Here is a 26227-nt window from a genome sequence, read left to right on the forward strand (position 1 = left end):
CTGGCCTACCGTGTTCTGCCAAACCCGCAACACACCTTGAATCCGCTGTTAAATTGACGGTTCCAGCTGTGTACCAATTCAAACCGATAGATAACAAAACGAGAAATAACAACAGAAGTCTAAAGTATTCATTGTATACGCTATAATCCTACCCTCAAGTCGTCTACCCCCCCCCCCCCCCCTCTTTTATCTTTTGTTATAAAGAAAGACAGGAAGAGGGAGAGGAAATTGTTCTCACGCTCATCCTTTACATCCCTTTGGCGAGCTGCGTATAAAACGATCGACCAAATAGCCACCCCTGAGCCTATTCCTTGAAACCACCTTTGCCGGCCAAAGTGACAAATGCTCGGAAATTACTCGGAAACCTGCCCTCAAGCCTTCATACGCGGACAAACATAGAAACAGTGAGGATTCGCCGGTGCTCTCGTGATAGGCTCCCGCCTCGCTCGTTTCGTTCAGTCTGTCCCGCGGAAAAATGTGTTACGCTTTTATCCGCGCCGTAGCATCCATTACTGACGCCTTCTCCCCTGACATGATCCTCGTTTCTCAAGGCGGCAAGATTCAAAAGCAAACGAGTGCCCACTCCGTCAGTATATATATACACCCACTCTCGTTATGGCTACCGGCCGTGCAACACATTCCCTGCCAAAGGTGGGTCACATCAATTTTATTGTAGCGAACTCACGGGTACCGCACTCTATGGTCTTGTGTCCACATACATATTCCCGGAGTCCGCCTGCGGCGTTCTCTTCCCTCTTCCCAACCCTCACCACCCTGCTTTGCCTCACGCTCGCGGTTTCGCGCTGCCTACCGCGAGAATACAAAGTACCCCGCGTGTCTCCAATGGCATCATTTTTCTTCGCCCCTCGCACAGTCCGGCGGGCTGGCCGTGCTCTACGCACGCACACCGCTGGCACTGCACGCGGTTGAGTGGAGTGTGACGGGCCCTTATCGATGGCGACCACCACCGCGGTGTCCAGGGTGATGCCCCTTCACCGCACCTTACGGAATCCTGATGAATCCAATCTATGGAGTGGAGGCGAGAGTTAGACTGCACTGCTTACTCGCGTGCTTTATGCAGCTGTAGTCGGCAGCACACCTTATTGGGACAGAATCGGGAGATCAGTGCTAATGGATGGGTCCTTCGACTCTTGATTTCAAACAGTGCCGCCTCCGACGGCGCGGCGCTTTCTGCTGCTGTCCACGATGACGAGAGTTCGATAGCCGCGTTCGTCAGCCTTTTCACGAGGGAGGTGCGAAAATGTCAAAAGCTTCGCCTGCTATGAACCTCGGAAAGTAGGGGACGGCCAACATAGCTTGTAGCTCGGGCTTCTAGGCATGCTGCAATAGGCACGTTATCCTAATGATTTCCTTTTTTTCCCAGAGGCGATAGTAACAAGAATGATAGAAATCAATACCGTTCGAGCGTGTGTACGGGTAATTTTTGTAGTGTGTGTGATAACAGCGCTTCTGCGAAGCAGCTCGACTGAAGAGTCTTAAACCTGGATCATTTGAGCGAACCGAAAAGACATGAAAACCAGCACGTGGAAGAGGCGTGAATAAATATCTGCGCTGTCTACCACTACGGCCCCTGTCCCAGCTATACATACATGCTTTCGATATGTCATGCTTATATATGTATGGTTTGAAAATGACGTCTTGTACGGAAAACTTTTTTTAACACTCCGCTCGTTTTCCTCCCCCCATCCCTCCCACATCACGAATCAGTACATTATGACCACATTCTGTTCGGATACGACGTCGCCTTGAGCCTGCAGACAAACCTATCGACATATATTGTTATCAAAATCACAGGAAAAAAAATAGAGCTTCATGATGGCGCTTGAGTTCTTGGAGGAGGACATATCGCATTAAACAAAAAAAAAAAAAAATTGTTGATGCTTGCGTCAGCGAGACGTCGATTTCATTGTAGAACTTGGAGAAAATATTTTTGCAACGTTTCGCTTGATACATACACAGTATTATTGTCATCAAAGTTTTCGGCACGTTTTTCTTTTTAAATATTTGTGTATATAAGCTGTACAGGAAATCAAATCGATAGAAAGTTCGTGTTCATCCCGTTAACATTGTCTCGTACGACTTTCTTTCATGGTTGCGCAATTCCGCTTGTGGAAGACATAATATACAATTTGAATTATCCAATATGAGCAAGCATCGCCTTATTACTTTGGGGGTATGCTATAGCTGAGCATGACAGCGCTCCGGTGCGCATTACACATTTCTCCCTCGTCTTTTCGCGCTGAATTTTAACTATCAAGACACTCCAAAACGCCCGCTTCAGCATCTTCTCCTATGACAAATTTGCAGTGACGGACCTGCAAATTATCGCATTCTAGAACAGTACTTGGTGTTTACAGGAGCAAGAGGAATATGTTTTACAAAAAGTCGAGGGGGGGGTGGGGGGGGGTCAACAAGTTGTCAACCATGTGAACGACTTACTAAAAGTATTTACACACGAATCAGCATGCAGATGCAAGAGCTATTTTCAGAACTCTAATTTCCCTCCCCCATCCCCTCGCATTATCACTGTGCGACTGAAGAACAAAGAAAGGAAAAGAAAGAGAGCAAGGGCAGCCAGTGCTTTGACATTCGCAGCGCCTGCTGGCACTGTAGCAAGTAACGGCAGCCAGCACTCCACGCCGTGAGGGGCGTTTCCCGCGTGCGCTCGGCACGCGTTGCAATGAATAGTTCGCCTTCCCCCATTTATTTACCATAAATCATCCCTTTCCTCTTCTTCTCCCTCCTTTTCTCTCTTTCTCTAGCATCTAACCTCGTGCTTCGAGTTCGACCTCTGCAGCAGTAAACCGCTCTTCCGCGTTTGCACGTGCAGACTGCGCTCTCTCTCTTCGCTAAAACAGTGCACCGCAGTCAAGGTTAGAGTCAGAAGCGCCATCGGCCGATCACAAGGCTGAGCTCGCAAAGCAGCTTAATAGTCGCGTCAGGACGATGCTTTCCTTTGACGTTACCGTGGAAACAGCCGTTACATGCGACCAAACTGTGCAAGTGTGAAGCACCGTTCATAAAACGAGCAAATAATTCAGTCAGTCTGACCTTAGTTTTGCTAAGGAGAGCTGGACCCTTTCCAATGCTGCACACATTTATCGCGACATGCGGAGCATCATGTGCGCGCCGCGCTGCGGAGAGAAATAAGAAACAGAGTCCTTCCCCACCGTCATGCTATACGTCACGTATCCGTTCAACGGCGTCTAGGTTGAAGCGGATGGAAGGTTAGTGGTGGAGAAGGCGTTCAAATGAGCAAAGAAGGCGGGAACGCGAAAAGGCGTGCAACAACAACGACTACTGAAATCCGCCTCATATCCGCTACCGAAGCGGGCACGAGTTCGCTACGGCGCAACGGGCCCGGTGAGCCGAAAGGGAAGGCCTCCTCTAGACTCCCGCCATTCTTCCGCTTGTCTGAGCGAAGGCGCGAGATCTCTGCACCTTTCCTTTCCGCCGATCGCTCCTTGCATGAAGCTTGAACGGACGAAAGGGTAGCGCAAAGTTTTCACGATGAGAATAGGGGTCTCCGTTCTACGGCGCGGAACGGCTAGGTGGAAGCAAGTAACACGTTTTGCTACCTTCTTCAACTTTTCGCCTCAAAATGTGCTTCGTGCTTTCTTTTGCAGTTCATACTCTTAAAAAAAAAATGCAACAATGAGCGGTTGCAATGTCGGTTCAGGCTTCAGGGAATACACGCGGAAGTAAAAGCGAGAAATCCTAGTTCCTCCATCAGCTTCGTTTGTTGCCCGACTGACAGAGACTTCCAACCTTTCTACTCTCTCCAGCGATTTTTATCGAGTTCGCAGATACAAGCCCCACCAACAAGCACATATGTTCGAATACGCTGCGAGGCATCTTATTTCGACTTCAGTGGTGCACTTGTTAACACTTTCTGGAGAATTTATTTTGCCGTGGTCGTGAAAATGCACATTATAGTATTTTAGCATACAGGAGACTTGCTAGAGTAGACATATACCGGATCGTCGGACGCTTCCTACTCACACGTAGTGGCAAAGACGGCGTCCCTGCAAGAGCGCTGCCGGATGCCCGTGTCACAGTATACGTTTACGCTAGTGTGTACCCGCATGTTAAGTCTTTTATTTTATTGCGACTACTGAATGAGTTTGGCGAAGCATATTACGTACTTGATAATCATCGCAACTTCGGCAGCCGTTACCCGTGGTGACCCGTCAGCCATGTATCATTAAAGGCTTTCTCGCTTTTTCCCAGACCCAATTACTCAAAAATGACTATCCAAAACCCCTTCCTCATAGAGTTACTGCACAGCGTCAGATGCCCTATACGATATACGGAATTAGACACAGCCTCTCCTGCATGTTAAGGATGATCCCTGTAGTATTAGAGCGCTTTTAGGAATCAGATACGGGCCTTAAAAGGAAGCTGATCAATTCATCTGATTATATTTTCCTGCAACAGGGCATGCAGATGTAGAAGACCCATGACGCTAGAGATTGAATGCGTGCTAGCTTTTCTTTAAAAATTGCCAAGGCCCCTTGAGGGATCTCTTTCTACTTGCATCTAGAGTAAATGGGCAACGGTCTATTTCTCTCACAAGTCTACGTACATAGTTTGCCCAATCAAGCTTCATCAATCAATTAACCTTCGTGCCTCATTAGCCATGTCTTCTTCCTAATACCTATATATATATATATATATATATATATATATATATATATATATATATATATATCGTTCTTTAGAATGTCAAGAAGTACAAGTCCTTAAATGTGAGTATTAAAAACCGAATGTCCAAGGATCCCCATTTAGAATTAGTACGCAAATTCAATGTACTATATATGAATAGAGATCCAATGAATACTTCAGCATCCTTTAAACAGATAGAGAGAGGGGAAAATACCAACTCACTTCTTTATTCGTGTTTATGTGCGCACTGGAGTTATTAAGTCTAAAAAGAAATAAGTTGGAAAAGGGATCTGGGGTGCCCCAGAACGTTGCGAGACGTCATTTCGCCAGACGCAGACAGCACTGCCATAAAAAGCGATGTATGCTCCATACACATACGTTTGCAGTTGTGCACGGCATAGTTTCAGCTGCGTCGTTCTTTCGTACGTTAGAATGTACCATGAGCACGCGACCATACACAGCTGCTCTCACACACGCAATTGCTACGGGGCGCTTGTGCAGAAAAAAAAAAAAAAAGAAAAAGAAAGTACGAAATTATCAGCGGCTACGCACTGCACGAGCACAGTGAAGCGCAGTACTTCGTAACGTTCGTATAATTAGGGCGAAACAGGGAAAAATAAAAATAGGTTACGCGCAGTTAGTACAGTCGTGTTTATACACGCATGCGCATGGCTTCCCTGTCCATACAATGAGAGCGCACGGCCAGCGTGTTTCCTTTTTTTATCCCGAGAGGAGCTGTCTATCCAGGAAGTGATGCGGAAACGAAGTTTCGAATGGAGCTGGCACATTCCAGCTGCTGGGACACGAAGTAAAAGAAAAAGGCAAGGCAAAGTAAACTGTGCGTCTGCTGCTGCACTCACACGATGATGACGTTCGTGAGAACCTAGCAGTGGTCCTCGGGACGTAAAGGGGGATTACTCTACCGCACTCTCTCCCGCGCCATCACCGCAGCTCGCACTGAGGTGGCGGCTCGAATGAACAAATGAGCGCTGACCGCCGCTGCGGTCAGCGCGGCCGATGAAAGGACGTTAAACCCAGCGTATCGATCACTGCGCGGGGCCTCCGCCGAAAAAGACACCTGCTCACGAGGAAGCCGAACTCATCCACTGTGGCGAGAAAGCAGCGCACTCCTCAAGAACACACGTCGGCGCGAACGACGGATCGTGTTTTTCGGGTCAACATTTGCTCCAGACTATGGCGCTATCACGCATAATTTGGAATGTTATCCCTTCTCACGAGGAGAACCTCCCTGCACAACTCTTTCATCATGCAACAAGCATTCCATAGAAAGCTACACACCTGACGGGAACGTTGATGTTACCACTGACATGACGCGTCACGCGCATGCGCCCGACTTGGATATCTGCCAGCATGTTCTGTTTTTCTTTATGTATATTCTCCCCCCCCCCCCCCCCCTGTAATGACGCTTGGCGCTGTGAGTAAATAAATAAATGCTGTGGAGGCAGAAGATTACGTCATTAAGATATTAGCTTGAAATTTTGCGCCGGTTACAAAAAAAAAAAAAACAAAAAAAATGGAATACCGAAGGATGTCCCACCCGCTAAGTAAAGAAAATACACTGTATAAAAAAAACTGTTCCCGCACGAAAGCGAGTCGTTGTCATTTACAAACATGTGTCAAGATAACAACCGTCGTTAAACCGTACTCGCGCCATCCATCAAAGATAAGGCGTGCGAACCTCCAGGTGTTGGGGAGGACGCATATTCGCGCGCATACCTCGTCTCAAGTCTGAAAGTGCTCTCCACCACGAACGAAGGATCGAATACATTAAATGTCCAGCTTGCTTACTAATGGACTCCGCACAAATTGACCGGCGCCTTTGAAACCGCCCTCCCTGAATATTTGCGTTTCTCGGACATTCGTAGCAGTTTTTATCTACGGGACTTCCCGGCTGCTTACGAATAATTCAACTGCACCGAAGCAAATTGCACAGGCCAAGGAAAAGACACCAGTAATGGCAGAGAAGAAGAAAAGCTTGTTAAAGTTTGGTATCCACAAACCTAACGACACTGCGCTGAAGAACCTTACGATCTTCGCATTTAAGCGAATGTACAGAGTGCACATCAATCAATGTGTGACCGTTCACATAAACCGTGCAAGGAACATTAGGTCACGTCTCGAACTTCAGCCAGTAAAGTTTGCACGAGCCAAGGAGTCTACCGCTGTCATCGGGTTAGAATGTTTCGAGGTCACCGCGTCCCTAACGCGCTCTCGGATACACTATATACGGCAATAAAACGTAGCGAACTGGTTTGCCAGACAAGATACATACGTTCCCATGAGCCTCAGCATGGTGTGCCGCCTACACTTTTAAATCCGAGTGTGCCTACCTTTCCTCGGTTCATCAAGAAGGGTCACTAAGCTTTTCTATTTGGTAACCGCGGTGATGGGCCTCCATATCATGCAGCTCCGAGCTCGGGCTATCAGCTTGAAGAAAAGCCCAACTCTTTCGCAGAACTATCAACGTGTAAACTTTTTTTTTCCTTTTTTTTTTTGTCACGCTCATTTTCACACACCCTCGCAGCCACAATCTCTCATGAGTAGCTCTTAGCCACACGGAAACCAGTCCCTCGGGTTTCCGTCACAAAATCACGAGCGTTTGATAATAAAGAAATAATAATAATAAAAAAAACTGTTGGCCTCACTGTTTGTTCCGCCTTCGTACAACTTCTCGATACAGTCATTGAAATGCAAGCAACGATGCGAGCGCAGTTTTTGTAAGTTTGTCGTCGGTTCTCGCCTAATCTGGCAACTAACTATAAGCGTCCGTATAGGAAGGTTCGCATTTACGCTGTACGTGCCTTGACTGTCATTCGACGTATGGCCCTTTCCCGCTTTTTTAGCCAGGTTGAGCAGATTACACGAGGGAAAAAAAAAAAAAAAAAGCGAACGTTGTGTCACTAGAGTTTCAGTTCATCTTAACTGCATATTTGCGTTACGGGCTTCTCAAAAGGTAAAAAAAAAAAAGAAAAATGGTAAGGGAAAAGTCACATCGCTAAAGTAATTAAAACGTCAGCATTGTTTAAGAACAAATGAAGACAATCGTAGCAAAACTGTGCGCATATCTTTCTTTTTTTTAAATTCGTGTTGTAAAATAAAGGTTTCGACTGTAGAACAGTAAAAAATTCTAAACAAGAACTGACCAGAAAATACTACATGGCATTAGAGGGTACCGGACCCAATACCGCCATGAGTCGCGGGTCCCAATTCGAAGTGCTTCCGGTGAAAGCTCGCACGACGGAGTCATGAACGCGCCAAAAATCGGGGAAATATCGTCACTCGCTCTGTACAGCACAGCGGTCAATGCAAATCAATACAAGTTCGATTATGGTTACTCTGACTCGAGAAAACGCGCCAACCGGTCCAAACAGGCATCTCTTCGACACGCGGATTCTATGAGTACGAAGTCTAGCTGGACGGTCTCGCAATCCATGCAAAAGCGAAACCAATAACCTTGTCCATTGCAACTACCTGATGCTTGAAAAGCCAGGCCCTCGAGTCAGCCTGGCTGATGTTACACGCGCGGTTAAAAGAAGTGCGGAATAATGGAAAAGACGGGTTGTGCCGCACTGCATGACGCCCATGCCACGCAGTGCAGCAGCATAAAAGAACGAAGGGGGAAAAAAGGAGAAGGAACAAGCTGCTGGCGAAACTCGCCGCGCGCATGTGGAGAGAGAGGGAGAGGCTACGTGCGGCACGAGTGCGTATCCGGAATCTTCACTGCCAGTGATAAAATAGCTGGCGATCCCGAGAGGTCGCCGGCGCCAACCTGCGACCCATCCAGATCGGCGATGGGAAGGCAAGGCACCGACAGACGGGAAGCGTGCACGAAGAGCGAGGCTATCGTAACTTCCCATTTATTGATGCCGGTGAGCTGCCGCTGGACGAAACGAAGTTTCACACTGCAGCTGGACTCAGCATGGAATTCACATCTCGAGAGCAATGTGGAGATTGGGCAAACGGGGAACCTCTGGGTGGCACTTCGCGCGCAAAGTATACGGCCACCTGTCAAGGGCGGTCTACTCCGATGCACCAAGACACTTCATGACCGGCACCGAATTTTGTTGACTAAAATAACGAGGAAATCGCGGAGGCGAATCGAGATGTTTGTAGAGGGCTCTGTATATGTGACACGCGCAAGGAAATAAATACACAACAGCGCGTCAACGAAGAGGAAATAACTCCGGGGAGGCAGCTGGGATTTCAGCTGTCAGACTGCGATAAAAAGAAAAGGAAAATATGACCTCCTATCAATGCGCCCCCTCTCCAGCAATCAATTGTGTCAACCAGCGACGTAAACTCACACATGTCCCAGGCCTCCGCTATCACACGATTCGGTTCCCGTAAGGGTACCACCGCCGGTAGAATGTCCACGATTGAGAGACAAGTCATTCATTCAAGATAAATAAGAGCAAAACGAGCGCCGATCCACACACACGCACAGGCACACACGCAGGCTGAAGAAGGGTCCACTGACCATATCGGTTGCGGTCCTCCCGGGTCCCGTTGACCTTTCCGTTGGCGTGGATGACCAGGTTGTATCCCGTGCGGCAGTAGAGCTGCAAGTAACGGCTGGTGCCGCGCGGGTGCTTGACGGCTTCGCTGCCGTAGTCGCTCGGGTCGTCGGCCACCATCGCCGCGTCCTGCTCTTCCGAGGAGCCTTCGGCCATCTCATCGACGTCTGCGCTAGCAGCAGCTGCGGCCGCCGCCGCACGCGCCCGTCCGTGTCGCAGTCGGCGCACCTCCTGCGAGCTGTCGCTCAGGTTGTCGTCGACATCTTCGGCGCTGTTGGCGTCGACGCCGCGTAATGCCAGCGGCGATGCCGCCGGGGCGGCCCGCGCCGACGCGGCGACCAGAAGCAATACGAGCATCGCAGCAGAGAGGAGCACCACGACCAGGTTCCGGCATCCCGGCAGCGGCATGCATGATCATCGCGGCACCGCGGAGCACTGCACAAGCCTGACGGGCCTCTTCGGCCGGCGCCGCTTTTGAAAGCTCCCCTTTGCTGCGCCCGGCGAGCGCTCACCCCCTTCCCCCGCAGCCACGCGATTGGGCACAACCCCTTCTTTCTCTCCACTCGCACGCGCGCGCGCGTCTCCCTTGCCCCCGCGACAGAGCGCGAGAGGCTGCGACGTCGAAGCGACGTCGCGTCCACCGCCGCTGCCGTGCTTCACCGGCGTCCGAGAAACTTCTTGGACAAGCCCTGCTCCTCTCCTTCTCCGAAGATGCTGCGGTAACTCCGATGAGTCACATGTGATGGTGGAGGTGGTGGTCGCAATGAATTCAAGCGCTTCTCTCCTCTCTGAAGGAATTCCGCGTGACGCCTTCCTGAACCCCTCCCCCATTACTTCCTCCTCTTCCGCAACGTTCTTTCTTGTTTTCGATTGCCCGAAAGTGAGGTTGCGGGAAAACGAAAACGAGGTCACTGCGGTCAGGCACGTCCCACATTTGGTTCACAAATTTGCCGCCGAAGAATGTAACGGTTCGAAGAGTGTATGGACAGACTTTGATGCTCTTCTTGAATGGTAGTTTGTTTCGCGAACGGACTCTTGTATACCTTTTCCTTTACAAACTTTAGGGGACACGACTGACTTTTCACCTTTGCGACATCTGTGTCCGACCTTCTTTCCTGAATAATGGCAGTGTAGCAAAGCCTGAAAGGCTCAATACAAAATCTAAATCCCGTGGTAAGTTTCATAAAGTCGACTGCAGTGCCAAGTATTGCTCAATGCTTCCCGCGTTATTGATACATCTACGCCTCTAAGCGCTTTGACATGACGTCATGGCAAAGACGGCATCACTCTAGAGTCGCTGCTTTCTTTTTAATCGCTGTCTGCCATGTCCCAGTTACCGTCTTCTGCCTCATCAATGTGCTCCGCATTCAATTTAAGTCATCTCAATTCCTCTATCAGATTATCTCGCGTCAAGGGCGAGATTTTCTCCAGACAGTGCGTAGGCATCCACGACCCAAAGCATCTACTAGAAATCCACGCACCCGAGACCGTACGCACGTGAACAGCTCGTCTGGCTAGTTTTCTTGCTGGCGCCCGTTACCTCTCTTTACTTTCGCCGACAGTTAGGTTGAATTACACGCACAAGCGGGCAGTTAGATCCCCTCGGTCTCAAGGTCACCTGGTAGCAGCGTACCTGTCCACAACGACTTTGGGCGATAATTGATCATTAAATAGCGAGAGAGCCCTGTTTCGAGGGCAAGGGCTTCTTTTTCTCAGTTCCCTTTTGTTTTTGTTTTTCTCTCGCAGGGCAGCACCTCAGTGCGGCTGATAAAACTGCGCTCTCGCAGCCCGCGCCACCGAAGATATAAAGGGGCTGGCTCTAGTGGCGAGACCAGCAGCTGCCGACGTCGACGAGGCCACGTACGGTGATAGCTCGGCTCCTGCACGTCTCGCTGCTCCTGGCGGCTCCGGTGTTCGTTCGACGATGCACGCTCCCAGGCCAGGCGTACGTGCGATGGACACGCACGTACGTAAAACTGCCTTCGCTGCCGCGTATGATCGATTGTCTGAAAACATGTTATTCTCCAAGAAAGAAGGGATGGTTAGCTCTACTTTGTGATTCTGTAGTAACGTGGCATGTTCGGGTATGAGAGAAGGAAGGGTGTTGTAATTGACTCATTTAGCGTGTACACACGAACCAGGCCGCGAGGGAATGGATGATGTAAGGTATAAAATAAGGCAATGTGAAATAACTGCCGTAGAGTAGAGGTCGTCGAATAGATTTTGAGCACAGGAGGTTTTTTTAGCGTGCACTGACACTCACTGCACGCTGGCGACTTTGAATTCCTTTCTCATTGAAATGCGAGGGCGAATCCCTCGACCACATGCTTAATGATGAATTCGCACGCGTCGTTTCTTCCTATAGCACAGGTCCCACAGGGAGCCTTGAGTTCGTAATTCCTTTCAGGAAACGGGTCCGGGCCTTGACTAGGCTCCGCGATGGGCTACTCCCTTCCCGCTATGACCTTGGGCGGACGTTTATTGCAGTTGTATCCATATCTTCTCTTCTCCAGGCGTTGTATTCCATAAATACATGCATGATTTCAATATGCAAGCTAGGTGCCGCAACTGTTAGGAAGCACAGAAGTTTCAGCTGTTTTTTTAGAGAGTTTTGTCTGGCGATGTTGACCAAATGGACTGTTTCATTTCGTATAATGGGCGTGGTGCTAGCTGTTCAGCGTCGGGAACTCTCTTACGACGTGACATCGGAAAGCACGAAAGTCCTTATGCATCGCCCTTTAGTGCAAAGCCAGTAGAAGCAGTGAATAATTAAGACATATGCTTCAACGCTATAGCGTTAAATGGCCAGGGAATGAGATGGGAATTGAACTTAGGGCCCTCCTCGGATCGCGAGTCAGACAAAGTCTTTGGTACGGCTTGGTTAAAACGGAGTTTTTTAACCGTATTGGGTGATCTTTCACAAAGTTGGTAGCTTATTGTGCGTTAATCAATACGTGTGACATAACTGAGACGCATATTAAGAAGTTAATGACTGAGCGATAAAGCTAAGCCAAATCTCGAGCACATAATGCCCATAAGTTTTGCCACCACTGAGAAGGTTATCTAAGGAGCTGAAAATGAAATAAAATTAAATGCAATATGCAAATATAGAGTAGGGCAAAACGTCCTTACGCACCTAAGACGCATTTAGCTTAGCCATGGAAATCAGAAACTTCTTTTTATTGAATATGTTTAGTGTAAAACGTAGGTTTTACTTAAAGCAGCGGTTCTCAGCCATGGATTTGCCAGGGACCCCTTGTGAACCAATGGAACTGGTGGGGTAGACCAAGTGGGGGAGGGGGGTGATTTTCTGCGGTGATCTTGTGCGGACTGCTGTCGCAATTCCAGGAGAAGGTCGCGGAGTCGAGATTGAGTCAGGGTGCACTAGCCTCTTAAAAGCGCGCACTTGATAGTCTAGCGCACCAAGGCCTGCAGTGGGAAGAGGGGAGGCGCCGGGGCCGGTATGCATGCCGCTAGAAGGGATTAGAATTCTCCGAGGCGCTTTGCATTGTAGTCCCATCCTGCAGTGCAGCCAAAGCTCGAGTTTCACCGATGCCGGCATCAAAAATAAATAAATAAAACGCCGTACATGCTTTCTCTACCCCCTCTATCTCTCTCGCGCGCACTCTCTCGTTACACTTGTGTCGCGTTCCAATTTCGCTGTGAGCAACTGGAGTCGTCTTTGAACCTCCGTGATTTTAATTTCAACCCTAGAAAACTGTGTCTAGTCAGGCCAGACGTCTACCTTTCCTTTTTTGGGTGTGTGTGGACGCGGGTCTCGAGGACCCTCGTTTGAGAAACACTGAAGTCTTAAGGGACTAATTAGCGACCGGCATCTAGCTGAGATCAACCACATTGCCACAAACGAAAGCTAACGTATACCTTCCTCGGGAACTTCAAAAAAGGGGCCAGTTTTGCGGTGCTAATCTGTATGTGCTTTCTTGGCGAGAATTTTTTCTTTCGGAACCAAAGCCAGTTTCTTTAAGCAAGGCAATTCTTAGTTTTCAGCAACGAAACCTCGTCCTGAACTGAAATCCGAGCGCTTACGGTGAGAGTCCACGTAGTTACCCTGCTAGAAACGACAAACAGGAGGCTGTTCCCAGCGCTCCAACCTCATGACATTAAACCGCGGGGCACTAACATTTATGAAAGAAAATAGAAGCAGGAAACCAGCTTTGCAGTGTCGCACGTAGCGTAGCCATGCTTTTGTTCCTGCATTCCCGCACACGACACCGCTTCCTGTTAAGCACTGCCAGACGCAGCTGTCAAGCAGGACGGGGAAAGAGCGCAAAGAGAAGAAATGGTGAATGTACGTTAAGCGACGTCACACGTTCGTGCGTGGCCGGTTCTGAGCACAGGACGACGCGTCGGAAATAAAAACGGATCGGATATTTTTCTCTCCCGCGAAATGCCACGTCGAGTTTCAAATGAGTACAGAAGCAAGTTTGCGCGAGCTATACGGTAAATCATACTTCCCAGTCGTGCACAAAACTCGAAAAACAGGGGGAAAATATTGGAGTCAATTGTACAACTATCTAGCTTCTTTTTAGAAAAGGTTGTTGTGAACATGCACTTGTTTAGATATTTAAAGGAAGTATATGTATTCCTTTGTATAAGACAAATACAGTCAAAATAAATATAATTCAATAAATACCCCCAACGAATTATACTTAGCCTTCTGTTCGGCGCATGATAGCCTTAGTTGCTTATCGGCCAGTAAACCAAACACGGCTCAAGTTTTTGTTTATTTTTGTTTTTAATAATGCGTAGGACATTCGTATACACGGATCACCACTTCGTACTTGGTTACGACCGCTAAATAATTTATAACTGAACCTTTTCTCTCACCGGTTCCGGCTTCGGTTTGAGCAGCCAAGCGACGTATATGATGTCAAAGGTCAGCATAAGTCACACAAGACATTAAAAAAAAAAAAAAGCGGCGTATTTACTTCTTGGTCGTATTAATTTGCTACAAAACAAATGACGCCCTGCTTCAAGAGTCAGGAAAACAAATGAATGTGAACACGCGAAGATGTGGTCGCTCCCTTCGAAGCGCTGTTGCGTCCAATACGGCAGCATATTGGAACAAAGCGCAGCCGACACTGAGGGACCAGGAGATGGGGCTTCACGTGGCCTGCCTGCACTGTAAACAAAATGACACGTTTAAAAGTGCTTGTTGTAAAAGCGTAAAAGTAAAAGTGTTGACCAACACCATTTTCCCACTTCGAGTTATAGATCAATTCGGCCTCGCCCTACCATCTGATCTGCTAACCGTCCTGATTAGCTCTGTCGGTAGGGCGACTGCCCCGGGAAGGTGGTGGTGCCGGGTTCGATCCCCGGATCAGGACGAATTTTTCTTTAACTACGAAGTTTCTGAGAAAACTGTATAACTTTCCTTTGCATCCGTATGGCTGCATTTAGATGGACATTACTGAGTAATTACTCCCTTATTAAAAGTGTTTGTCCGTGTCTATAACTTGCACCTTCCAGAAAGCTCTAGAAAGGCTGCAATGAGTTACTGATGCGCCCTTTTAATGGGTGCTCTGTTGCTTTCTGCACCCTTTGAAAGGGTTCAGCTGTATTTCAGTGCACCTTTCTGGAGGATGTAAGTTATAGACACATAAAATGTGCAATTTTGTTCGCAGTGCCACTTAGTCTCATTGCATGGCCGGGTATGACGCAACGGCGCTTTGAAGAGAGAGCCCACGTGCTCGCACGTACAACCTAAAAGTGGTCGACCCTGTACAATAATATCGTACGCATAATTACAAGCAAGAAAATATGCAGGCGAAATTTGATGTCCATGTACTCCTTTAAAGACGCTTTTTCGACGCATCCTGACCTCCTATGCGTTAGTGTGCAGTTTAATCTTAGGAACTGTGCGTGCTTAACCGGGCGACTTTCTTAATTCAATGTGGCCTGTGTATCAAACTCATTCTAGTAAGAAACATGAACAATATTGTATTTATGTTCCCTTGTGACGTTGCGATATCCTTGTGACGTGTGGCTGGCGTGCTTCACAACCTTCATTCAAGCTTTCTAGGAGCAGAGACGTGCCATTCTTGTTTCCGAAACAAAGTACTGCCACCGCTGCCTGTACTGAACTGAGGGCATTTGAACTGGCTTATTTATGAGGTCGCTGCATCCTTGTCCAAGCGACAATGTTGCCTTTCATCGAGCTTTTCGTAATATCGTGACTCCAATATTCTTACGCAATATTACTCTCCCAGTAGCTTGTTGGCTTTTCCTTTAGGACGAATTCCAACGCTTGCAAACTTGCTTAATAGCAGTTGTAGATTCTTTTGCGGCTATATATAGCGCTTTGGTTGACAGCTAGCCTGTCCACAAGGAAGTGTAAATATAGATTCATTTGCATGCGCGTTACAGCTAAAGGAGCGTTACAAAATTTTTAGTAGTGGAACGCGCAAAGGTGAAAGACCACTTTATACCTGATGCACCGAAATCCGTGCACAGACTAATGAGACGACTTTTTTTGTTTCTCCACAAACTGAAAGAAGGCTGCAATACGAGTTTACTCGATTCTGCGTGGTACCGTGTGCTTGGGTTTTTTTCTTGATGCAAAAGACACGTTCAAGGGTGAGTGTATCGAAGACGCGCTGAAAGGGCATCGAGAATTCATCCGGCTTATTTTTGCATTTGGGAAAACAGCAAGAGAGCAAAGCAAAGCAAAGGTCCGGTACCTTCGCACGTAGAACTGGAGGGGTGGTCAAATAAAGTGATGCTTATTCTACAGGAAGTGAACGGTAACAATGAAATCCTCCGAAGATGATTAATTTTTGACAGATTATGTATTAATGGTACTAATGTGGCATGTCGTTCGTTCTATGGGAGCCTTATGAAACACCTCATGCAGTCCAAATGCTAATTTAATTTTATTTCACTCTTTGCGGGGGTGTAATGGACGTCATCGGAAATGCACCGAACGCAAGGAACACTTATAGGTCTGAAATGTGTCAACAGGTTCGCTGTTCTAATGCCAGAGCGGATACAACGAGAACAGTGTCATGCTATTTTTCTGTCATTCATTATATGTAGTAATCAATAAATTATAACGTCATTTATGGAATCAAGGGCTGTCGCCAGTTGGATGGAAAAATGAACTCGGTGAATTTGTTTGGACAGCATGACTTCACCCGGCGAAAAACAGGAGGAGGTTGAGGGCACTGATAGACGTCATTGTTTTACAGTGGAATCAGATCTGCTGATTAATATATGACGAAACGTTCTAACGAGATTTTTTCAAAGTACTCGTGGTTTATAATTTCTGAGAGTATTTTATATGTATAAATCAGGCAGCGCAAGAGCTCCCATATGGTTAAATAGCAACGCATCCTGCAGAAAACTAGCACATGCCTGACCGAAGTGACCTTTGAAAGTATTTCGTACGCTGGGAATTCATAACGAAATCACCTTCGTACAACCCCACAAATTAGCTATTTTCGGCAGCTCTCTCTCTCTGTCTCTCTCTTCTTTTTTTTTTTTTTTTTTTTCATCTCATTGCCGTTTAGGCGGTGATTGTTCGTCCTCAGCGGGCGTGCGAATGCCCCAACGCAAGGTCGCATGATTACTCCTAATTTGATTTGCCTCGTGCTTGTTTTTGCATACGAGCGCTCGCCCACGCTACCCGCCGCGAAGCGCCCAGCCAGCTATGTCTCCATCTTCCCAGTAAAGAGAACGCGTCTGAGAGATGTGGTGCGGCTCACGCAAAGTGTGGACGTGACATTCCTCACCCAGGATAGCATCACGTTCGCTCAATGCTCGCATCGTCGGCGTTATTCATCGATTTATGTCCGTGGCCGTGCGCGTGTTTCTTTTTTTTATATTTATTTTTCCGTAAAGGTCTGTGAGCGAGCTTGTTTGTTTCCTTTAGAACTTTCGCACGCGCGCGAGCGCCCGCACGTTAGAAGGGGGCTGGCGTAAACGGCGCCTCTGAATATTCATGGCACTTGTTTTCCCGTGCGTTACACACTGTGCCGGTCGCTGCCGTGCCTACGTGAGCGCTGGCTCGTACTAGTCAAGCCGCTGTTAAGAACAAAAACGGAGCGGTTGCCGCAGCTGTGTAGCAGCGGAGGGCGACGGCGGCCTCTAATCCTCGCCAGAGGTCGAACGCGTCAGTCGGGCAATCCTTGGACTCTGCGATCACGTAGACCCCCTACCGCCGCCGCCGCTTTGTAGACGATCGGGAACGCGTTGCAAAGTCACAATGAGGCTTTCCTCCCGCGCGCATGCGCGGAAACGAGGATAAATTGCAGGTTATACTGATCTCACTGCAGTAGACACTCCGCTTTCTTCCGCCCCTTTCCAGCAGCAGCCGCCGCCACAGGTAAGAAGCTAAACCAGCATCAGCGCGCCACCACAACCGGCCCCAGTATATTAACGACCACAACCACCACTCTCACCATTGCGTGGCCCCCTTTCTCTTCATTTTTCCCGTTCCCCATTGTCCTACTACCCGCAGTCCTTCCGTCCCTCTGCCCTCCTCCTACTCCTCACTCTCGGTCTCGCCGCGGTCTATCCCGTTCGTCTCGGCGCCCCCTTGTTCGAGTTTGCTCGCGGTCACCTCCAAAGCTGTGGCGGCAGGCGAGGAAGTGTGTGTGTGTGTGTGTGGGGGGGGGGGGGGGGGGAGGGGGGGGGGGGGTCGAAGGAACAGCAAAAAAATGTTCCACCGGCGGAAACACGCTCAATCGAGCTGCTGAGCTGCGTGCGCTTGTATTGGCACCGCCTGTCTCTCTCTGCTCGCGCGTTTTGATTGTGGGACAAAAAAGTAACAGTCTGTCCCCCTTTTGCCCCCTCCTCCCCTTGTTCACTTTCCAGAGTCCACGGCAGAGAAGTAGCAAGAGCAGGTGCCTACGTGCGGGGTCGGTGCTGGCGTAATGGTTGCGCGGCTGACACGGGGAGCCTTGTTTTGCTCGGGCGTGCGAGTGTGTTTGTGCGTGTGTTTGTTACACTAGACGGCAGTTACTAATGCCCGAACGCCACCACTGCCTCTCCGAGCCGGTGAAATCACTAGGTCGCTGGACGCGAGGAGCTAGCTCGTCCGCCTCTCGTGAAACTGGACGCGAAAACAAAGAGGGCCAACACAGATATACGAGCTCCTATCCTTCTTCCCTTGAGAACTCAAAGAGGCGCGGCGAACAGTACGGAGAAAGGCAGGAGGGGAAGGGCGGTGAAAGGAAGATTGGTAGAACGACAGAACAAAAGATGAAGAAGAATGCTGGGCAGCGTTCTGCATAGTCTCTATACACGTTTGACAGGGAGGACATGCCGTGACGGGGCAAGATGACGTGTGAGTGCCCCTGTAGTAGAGGCTAGTCTCGTCTCACCTACGTTAGATATTCTTTTTTTATATCTTTTAGCGTTTAATCATTTCGAATATGAATACGGGGGATTACAGCACACAATTCGCTTTAGATCGGGTCAGTTTGTTTTTACTAGGAAATTGAAGGAAGGGATATCTGGGAGGGACCTACTTACGGATGTGCGACGGTACCTAGGAAGTCATAACAAAGATTTGCTGGATATGGAAATACAACAGCATAAAAACAGAGCTAGTAATGAATCATACGCAGCCTTGTGCGCTATGAGCTTCCAGCCAGTCCTGTTCAGCTTCAGAAATAAATTATGCAATCGGATAAAGCGTAATCACCAGCAAATAGAGTATGCAGCCTAAGTAAATAGCAAATATACGCTATAGCACATGCATATGTACCAGAAAAATCGAGGCGATATCTGCTGCCACTCACGCGACGACGGGTCTGAATTACCGCCTGGCCGAAACGCATGGGGAGCGGGCATCACATAGGTCCTGTGTAAGCTTGCACTCGCAGATCTGAGCTAAGCTAACTCTACTTAATTTTCTGAGTCAACTCGTCCACGGGAGGCCGGTCGGTGAAGAACTGGTCGTCTCAAAGAGCCACATAATGTTACTGCATTCTACACATGCCGCATTGTGCATCCCGCGCATTGACGCCGCATTGTGCACATTTCCACATCGCTCCTGCGCAGTTCAGTTGAAGTGGTATTGGGCTGAAGACGCAAAGTACCATTCAGACTTGCAGCATGTGATGCATTTTACAGCCCCTAAGTCTTGTGCTATACCTGAGCAATTACACCCTGCAGACGATGCTGGTAAGTTCAGGACATGTTCTCACCAGCGAGTCAGGGACTTCGCGAGACAGTTGAAGTGAATCCGTGGAGGTCATCATCATCAGCCGGACTATACATACTGCAGGGAGAAGGCCTCTCCCATACTCCTCCAATTAATCCGGTCCTGCTAGCTGCATCCACTTGACCCCTGCGAACTTCTTAACCTCATCTGTCCCCCCCCCCCCCCCCCCCCGAACTTTCTGCTGCCCCATGCTATGCTTTCCTTCCTTCGAAATCCAATTTGTTACCCTAAGCGACCAACGAATTTCTTCTCCTTGATTTCCACTAGAATGTCAATAACCCGAGTTATTTATCTGACCCACTCTGCACGCTTTTTATTTCTTAACGTTACCCCTATCATTTTTCATTTCATAGCCCTCTGCGTTGTCCTCAACTTGAGTAGAATCCTTTTCGTAAGCCTCCACGTTTCAGCCCCATAGGTGAGTACAGGTAAGATGCAACTGTTGTATACTTTCCTCTTGAGCGATACCTGTAAGCTGCTAGTCATAATCTGCGAATACTTGCCAAATGTGCGTGGACGTCTTGAAGCCTTAATCAAGTAGTGAGCAGCCGTAAATAATTGACCGAAATCAGTCACGAGACATTCGCAACTCGCCAGGGCGAATTGACCTTAAATGTGCCTTGTTTCATGTTTTCTGTCCAATTATTTGCCTTTTCGTTTTGCCACCAATAGCCGGCGACTCGAACAGCAAGCCGTTATCAAGGTCTTTTTTTTTCTTCTGTGTTTATGAAAGTATACCGCCTCTATATCTCCGCACTTCAGGGTCAGCGTAAAAACCGACCAGCTGAAAGCAGTTTTTTTTTCCTCTTCCGCTGTTCTTATTCCTTTGAGTGCATTTTCGTGTCCTTATAACAAGGTTTGACAGCGCACGCAAGGAAACCCAGACGATGACAATAATTGCTTTAAGTTCTAGACCTGCGTAGAAAATATAAATGATGAGCTCGAATAAGGTGTAATAAAAATACAATAGCTAGTGCTATGCAATCCTATTTTTCGTCGCCTCAATTGTCCCTAACATTTCAAGGTGCTCTTTTCATGTCATCCTTCTTATTTTTCTCTTTCTGTCTTTGTAGTCTAACCATTTCTTGCACTCGTTACAATCTTCAATCTCACAAATTTGGGAAGAACTGTGCCGGAACGTAATGGCATCAGGGACGATTTCACTTTCTTTCTGCGAAAGGCGCTAACGTGACAGGGGGAAAAAAAGTGTGCGTGTGTGTGTGTGTGTGTGGGGGGGGGGGGGGGGGGAGATTGTTATACATGCTCTCAAGTTTTCTCAGGTATCATACAAGATTCACTTCTTGTAGATCAGCCTCACCTCCGTGCATTGGGGCGGGGTAGTGGCGAAACCTCCGTCCTGTCTGGCCGAGATTCGCACACCCGTTCACAAAGACCAAGATCACTGGCACCAAGCCGGTTTATAAATTGCAGCGCCCCTTCATTTTGAGGGCGGCCTTTCAACGTATCGTTCATTCCCTTGCTCAAAAAAGAAATCAAGTGAGACGCGGTAATTTTGCGTGTGCTAGAAGGTGTTTTCTGCACAACTATTCCTCTCCTATTTTTAGCTATAGCGTGCAGCCCTGTTTTATGCTAAGCTATCAACCTACTCTATCCATGGCTATATAATTCGTGCTTATCATAGCTTATCTCACTTCATGTTGCACTGTTTTATTCTAAAACATTCTAACTTATCTAATCTTATTCTGTACTCTCCTATTTTGCAATACTTTATAATATGCTATAAAAAACTATCTCAACTCGCACAGACATTTGATACTCAGTTCTGTTGTATCCTGACTAGCTCAAGCATTTTGACCTTCCTATTCTATGACAACCGTATCCAGAGGTTTTCGACAAATTCTAGGGAAGAGTTATTGAGCGTATATATTTTTTACATATTACGTAACTGCACCGTAACAATCAATATATCCGTAAACATACCTCGGGATGCTTTAATTTTGTTGCTATTTATTTTAAAACCAAACTCATTGTTTTTACATGCTAGTTTTAACTGCTCGGTGCGAGCGCAGGACCAACTTCAGAAGCGAAATTTTGGTACGCATTTGAAGTTTGGACCACTTCTATAAATATGCTCATATAAGTATTTTACAATAGTTTGCGGTTAACTGGTGCAAATTTATTTTTAAAAACGCAACCCCGCTGGTTTTCTATGGTAGTTTCAACAACTCGCAGCGATCGCAGAAAATTTTTTAAAAGCAGAGCTTTGTTACATATTGAAAGCGTAACTCATTCTATGTGTATAACCGTATCTTACGATACCCACTGGTTGCCTTAGAATTAAAAGGTGTCCCAGAAAGTTGGAAGTTAAATCAACCTACCCTATTTTATCATATATGGTAGCCCGACACTGACGATTGGTCATGTTGCACTAGCCCATCCTATATTATTTCTTCGTATTCAGAATTTTCATCTATTCGATATTGAAAGCCACATGACATGTTGCACACACGGGAGTAAGAGAACAGTAAGTAACATTTGGCCTTGAATGAGTATCATCACGTGCTTAATAAAATGTGATATCAAGTCCATGCTGAGAATCCTATATATTATTCGATATATTCTAACCTATATACTCCATACTATCAGACTTATTCCAAGTCTTTCTATAAACCTATCATATACATTCTATCCTGTCCTATCCTATCCCTATATATGCATCCCATCCTATGCATTGCAATTTAGTGGCAGTTACTGTGTTACGTGCGTGGCAGTGATGGGCTGCTGGCGGTGTGCGGACTTACAGCACGACGGAAAATGCTGTGAAGGTGACTTTGAAGGGGATGAGGACACGACCGGGATTTTTCACGATGTTTCAGAGCACGCCACGGCTGCAAGTTGTTTTATGGCTTAGTGGTGTTTTCGCTGGGCAAGTAACGGGACGGGTTCTTGCCGCTTATTTCTTCTGAACGTACGTAAATTGATCGCGTCCGCGAGATAGGCATGTCCTAAAGATACTTAAAAATGCAGCCACATTTGATCTGGCGTAAACGTGCAGGTCGGCGGTAGCTTCACACAATATGGAACGAAATACAAAGCGTGCATGGCGGGAGAATTAAACTGGTGACTCGGATGCTGCGGTTAAAAGAGCACAGAAAAGACAGGAATAATTACTACTACTCTCTGTCATAACACGCGACGAAGATGGCTCGGCATCAGCTCATGCCATGCCGAAGGCACGACAACAGCTCCGATGTTGTGCATTTCATAACACAGATTACTTGCTAGTTTAATACCTGAACGTATCTATACTGTTGCAAATAATCGTTTGAAATCGGAATATATTTTTAGAGCTACGAATCTTTTATTTCTTGGTTAAAGTACGGACAACACGCTTCTTTTCAAAAAAGCGCATAAGCATGCAAGCCACTTAAGATCTTGAGGAATGATGCAGAATTAGATGGCTGGATAGGCTATTCAGTCAGATTTTTTTTTTTTCGCCAAATGCTGCGTTTCAGTTTGTTCTCGCAAGCAACCTTTTAAATTAGGTATCCGGTATACACAGTCCGTAATATAGCCTTAATACGAAACTGAGACATAAAAGTAATAATCGCTCAATAAGACTATTTTGAAAAGTTAAGAGAAGATGTAAGGAAAAAAAGCACAAGAAAAGTAGCATGGACAAATAAGACTAAATGACACACCTTAATTATTTTCATCATAGATACTTCCTTTATTTGTATCTTTGCCGATTCAGCAGGAACCTATGTCATGAACAAGGGAAAAATAAATGATCGTATAAATGATCGAGTAAATGAGAAGCGCTAATTTTTCATTACAGGCGCCTTTCTAGAAGCACAGCTAGCGCTCATCTGTGAGGATATGAAACACAGATAATATCTTCTTCATTAGCAGATAGCAGTAATGCAAACCCACACGGCGTGTCCTCCTTCGTCAGTCATTAATTGTACGCTGTAAAGCTAAATCATAAGCGTAAACAACCCAATAAGATAAACGTGCGGTCGGTATGTTGATATAGCCAACCTGCCTATATAACGATGGCTATAACTTTAAAAAGCTAGGTTACATTTATTTACGTACGCAGCTGAGCTTATCAGTGGAATGGGGTGCAAGGCGAAAAGGCTCGTTAAAACCAAAAGTTGAAGCTGAAGGACAGGCTAGGCACCGGTATCTTAATTAAATCTCTTGATGTGCCTCTCTCTTTTATTGCCTGCACGCCCTCAGCTACGGCCGCCGCCCAGCCGGTATCCGGCCAGCCGTTCCACCATTTTCTTACTTTTCCCGCTGTCACTTCTATATACCCGCTTTCTTGCGTCTCACCGAGCGATGTAGTTACTCTTGCTCCAGCTGATACGCTTCACTGCGGATATGGCCTGCAAGGTCTTCGGAGCCGCTGTTCACGCTGTATCACTGCTGTGTGCGACACAGTTTTCCAATGGTAGTCTTGCCGCGCGTGCTTTTTTTGGCCTTTTCTAGCTTACACAATGATCAAAGAAAGACCTATAAAGCAAAAGGAATGCGCTGTTTAGGGTGTCTTGTCAAGTGTGCACCTCTGGTGTCATCAAATGTTATACAGGATCAAAACAAAAAGTTGAACATATCGATAAACGTGGCTTTCTTTCTTTCTTTTTTTTTTTTTTTCTTTTCAGAGCTGGCTCACACCGGCAGCATCGCGAAAAGACCACCAACGCAGGCGGATACAGCAGGCTGTCCACAACGCACCTGCTTTGCGCTTGTCTATGTTGATACTCTTTATGCCCTTCTGTCAGTTATGAATAGAGTGTCCCAAAAAAGGCATTATATTCATCTTTAGAGTGGACGCTGTGGAGGAGAGGCCGCTGAGAGAGTGACTACCTGCGGAAAAGACGAGCAGAAATACTACATTTCACAGTAGTGGCCACGTGCGGAATACCTCCTCGTGGATGGGTAGTGGATGTAGATATTTTACCCTGAGTTGCCACTGTGTCGTATGGTGGCACTTGACTAAAAGTGGAAACAAAGCCGGATACGTAATAGAGGGGGATTGTACAGCTATTACTGTCATTTTTCGACCCCCGTAGAAAAAAAAAGGGGGAGGGGGAGTTATGTCTGGGAGCCGTTGTTTAATTGAATAATTCTTTATCTTTGAGAGACATCTATTCCATCTTTCGCAGTTCCCAGAGAATATCTCGCGTAGTCAGCACTCCTAGCATAAATCTGCCTTCGGACTCATGGCAGCTTTATAATGACCGCGGTCAGAAAAGTGCGCGCTTGCTGCGATCGCATTGAGCGAAAAGATGCAGTGCAGGTAAGGGCATTAAGTGATATTCCGGTGCCTTTCATGACTGTGAGGTCATCGGGTCACCAGGGCCTGGAAGGTAACCTGGAATGGCAAATATGTCTAGGTTTGTCATTTTCGCTTCACGCACTACGAGAGAGAGAAAGGAATTGAAAGCATGGTGGTTAACCAGATAAAGGCTACCCGACAGGATAGCGGAAGATAAAGAGAGGACGCGTATATAGAAAGCGGCGCGGGGGATATGGCAACAAGGATGAATAAAAAAAAAAACATAAATGACGTATGGACGAAAAATTTCTGGCACTACCGTTGCCCTGTCGTACTTCCGCGCCACTCTTCGCGCACGACTGCACGTCACCTCGTCGGTACGTTAGCGACGAGAAAAGTTGCAGCCGAACTTACCGAAATGCGTGCTCTCTGTTTAAAATTGTGGGAAACTGCAAAGACCGCGCACGAATTCTACGGCGCTATACTGCATTCAAAGTAGAAAGTGGCATGCTCCGCACTCGCTGTAATATATATAATAATTCAGAACCGATCGTCATCTGTAACTTGCCCGAAATTTCCATACGCCACTGTATTATATGAGGCCACATACTGGGGAGATAGCTGTCCTATATATATTTCATGTCGTTTTTTTCTATACGACCGGCTCCTCGCTAAACATTGTTTATTTAATTTCAATTTGAGAGGCTGACAACTCTTCCCATACAATGTTCGCGGGCGCGAAGCGAGAGTCCGCGGCTTATGTGTGTGTGTGTTGTGAGTTCGTCAGCTTGTATGAAATACCGATCAATATTCAACAAGGTTGACGACTGGGCACGTTGGTATGGGTTCATACTTCACCAGCCAAAAGACGAGACACAGCAAAGAGGAGGACAGGACAAGGCTGGACTATAGTCCAGCCTTGTCCTGTCCTCTTTGCTGTGTCGCGTCTTTTGGCTGGGGAAGTATGAACGGATCAATATGACCTGTGACGCTCAATAATGAACCAGTTGAGGTTGCCGTTTTATGATACTTTAAAGCACTTTTATACAAAACCTTTATACTCCTTTATACGAAACGTGCCCAAACATTTAGTGCATTTTTTATCGGTTTGTAAGTGCACAATTCAGGAACACCGTGGTGTTCGCACTGTTCGGGAACTGAACCTGCACAACATCTTGTTCGTTGCAGCTCGCATTGAGGGCGATATTGCATTCATTCGCGCATGCGTGTGCCAGCACCTTCGTATCAGCCACTGTTGCTGTTATAACGCCTCTCACTATCACAGCGCACGAGAGACAACATGGTCAGCAATTACAGCGAGACGCCCATCTTTCACGGGTCATCTATGACGCCACACATTCAGATAACCGATGGGTGGCTCCGTGAGTGCACAGCTGTGACCTGGTACACTTTTGCAGTTCTCGTGTGCGCGAAGTAAGCATTCACACTCATCAGCTCATTTTTATCTCGTTACCCGTTTGCCCTCGTTCGTCGCTGCAGCGCGCACCATTCAGGACAACAAAACGTAGCCGCAGCAGTCCGCATTTGATCTTTCGACCTCGAGCTCGGGAG

At 47.2% G+C, this 26227-nt stretch overlaps 1 protein-coding gene and 1 long non-coding RNA gene across 2 annotated transcripts in view; one reads left to right on the top strand and one right to left on the bottom strand.

Annotated features, from left to right (window-relative positions):
- The window catches only part of LOC146207501 (fibroblast growth factor 9-like), a 102199-nt gene extending 92523 nt beyond the window's left edge, over window positions 1-9676 (bottom strand). Inside the window, exon 1 of the mRNA XM_084588007.1 lies at window positions 9185-9676. Coding sequence (XP_084444133.1) covers window positions 9185-9629 — 445 coding nt within the window. The 5' untranslated portion in view covers window positions 9630-9676. The remainder of the gene's footprint in view (window positions 1-9184) is intronic.
- A 157-nt stretch (window positions 9677-9833) lies between these two features.
- LOC146207502 (uncharacterized) lies at window positions 9834-24943 on the top strand. Its single transcript, XR_014703327.1, has 3 exons — window positions 9834-9940; window positions 10968-11187; window positions 24039-24943. It is a non-coding gene; the product is annotated as an uncharacterized LOC146207502 (long non-coding RNA).
- The last annotated feature ends 1284 nt before the right edge of the window (window positions 24944-26227 follow it).

The sequence above is a fragment of the Amblyomma maculatum genome, chromosome 1, assembly GCF_055883805.1.
Source record: "Amblyomma maculatum isolate TAMU_Amacu chromosome 1, ASM5588380v1, whole genome shotgun sequence".
Taxonomy (NCBI): Eukaryota; Metazoa; Arthropoda; class Arachnida; order Ixodida; family Ixodidae; genus Amblyomma; species Amblyomma maculatum.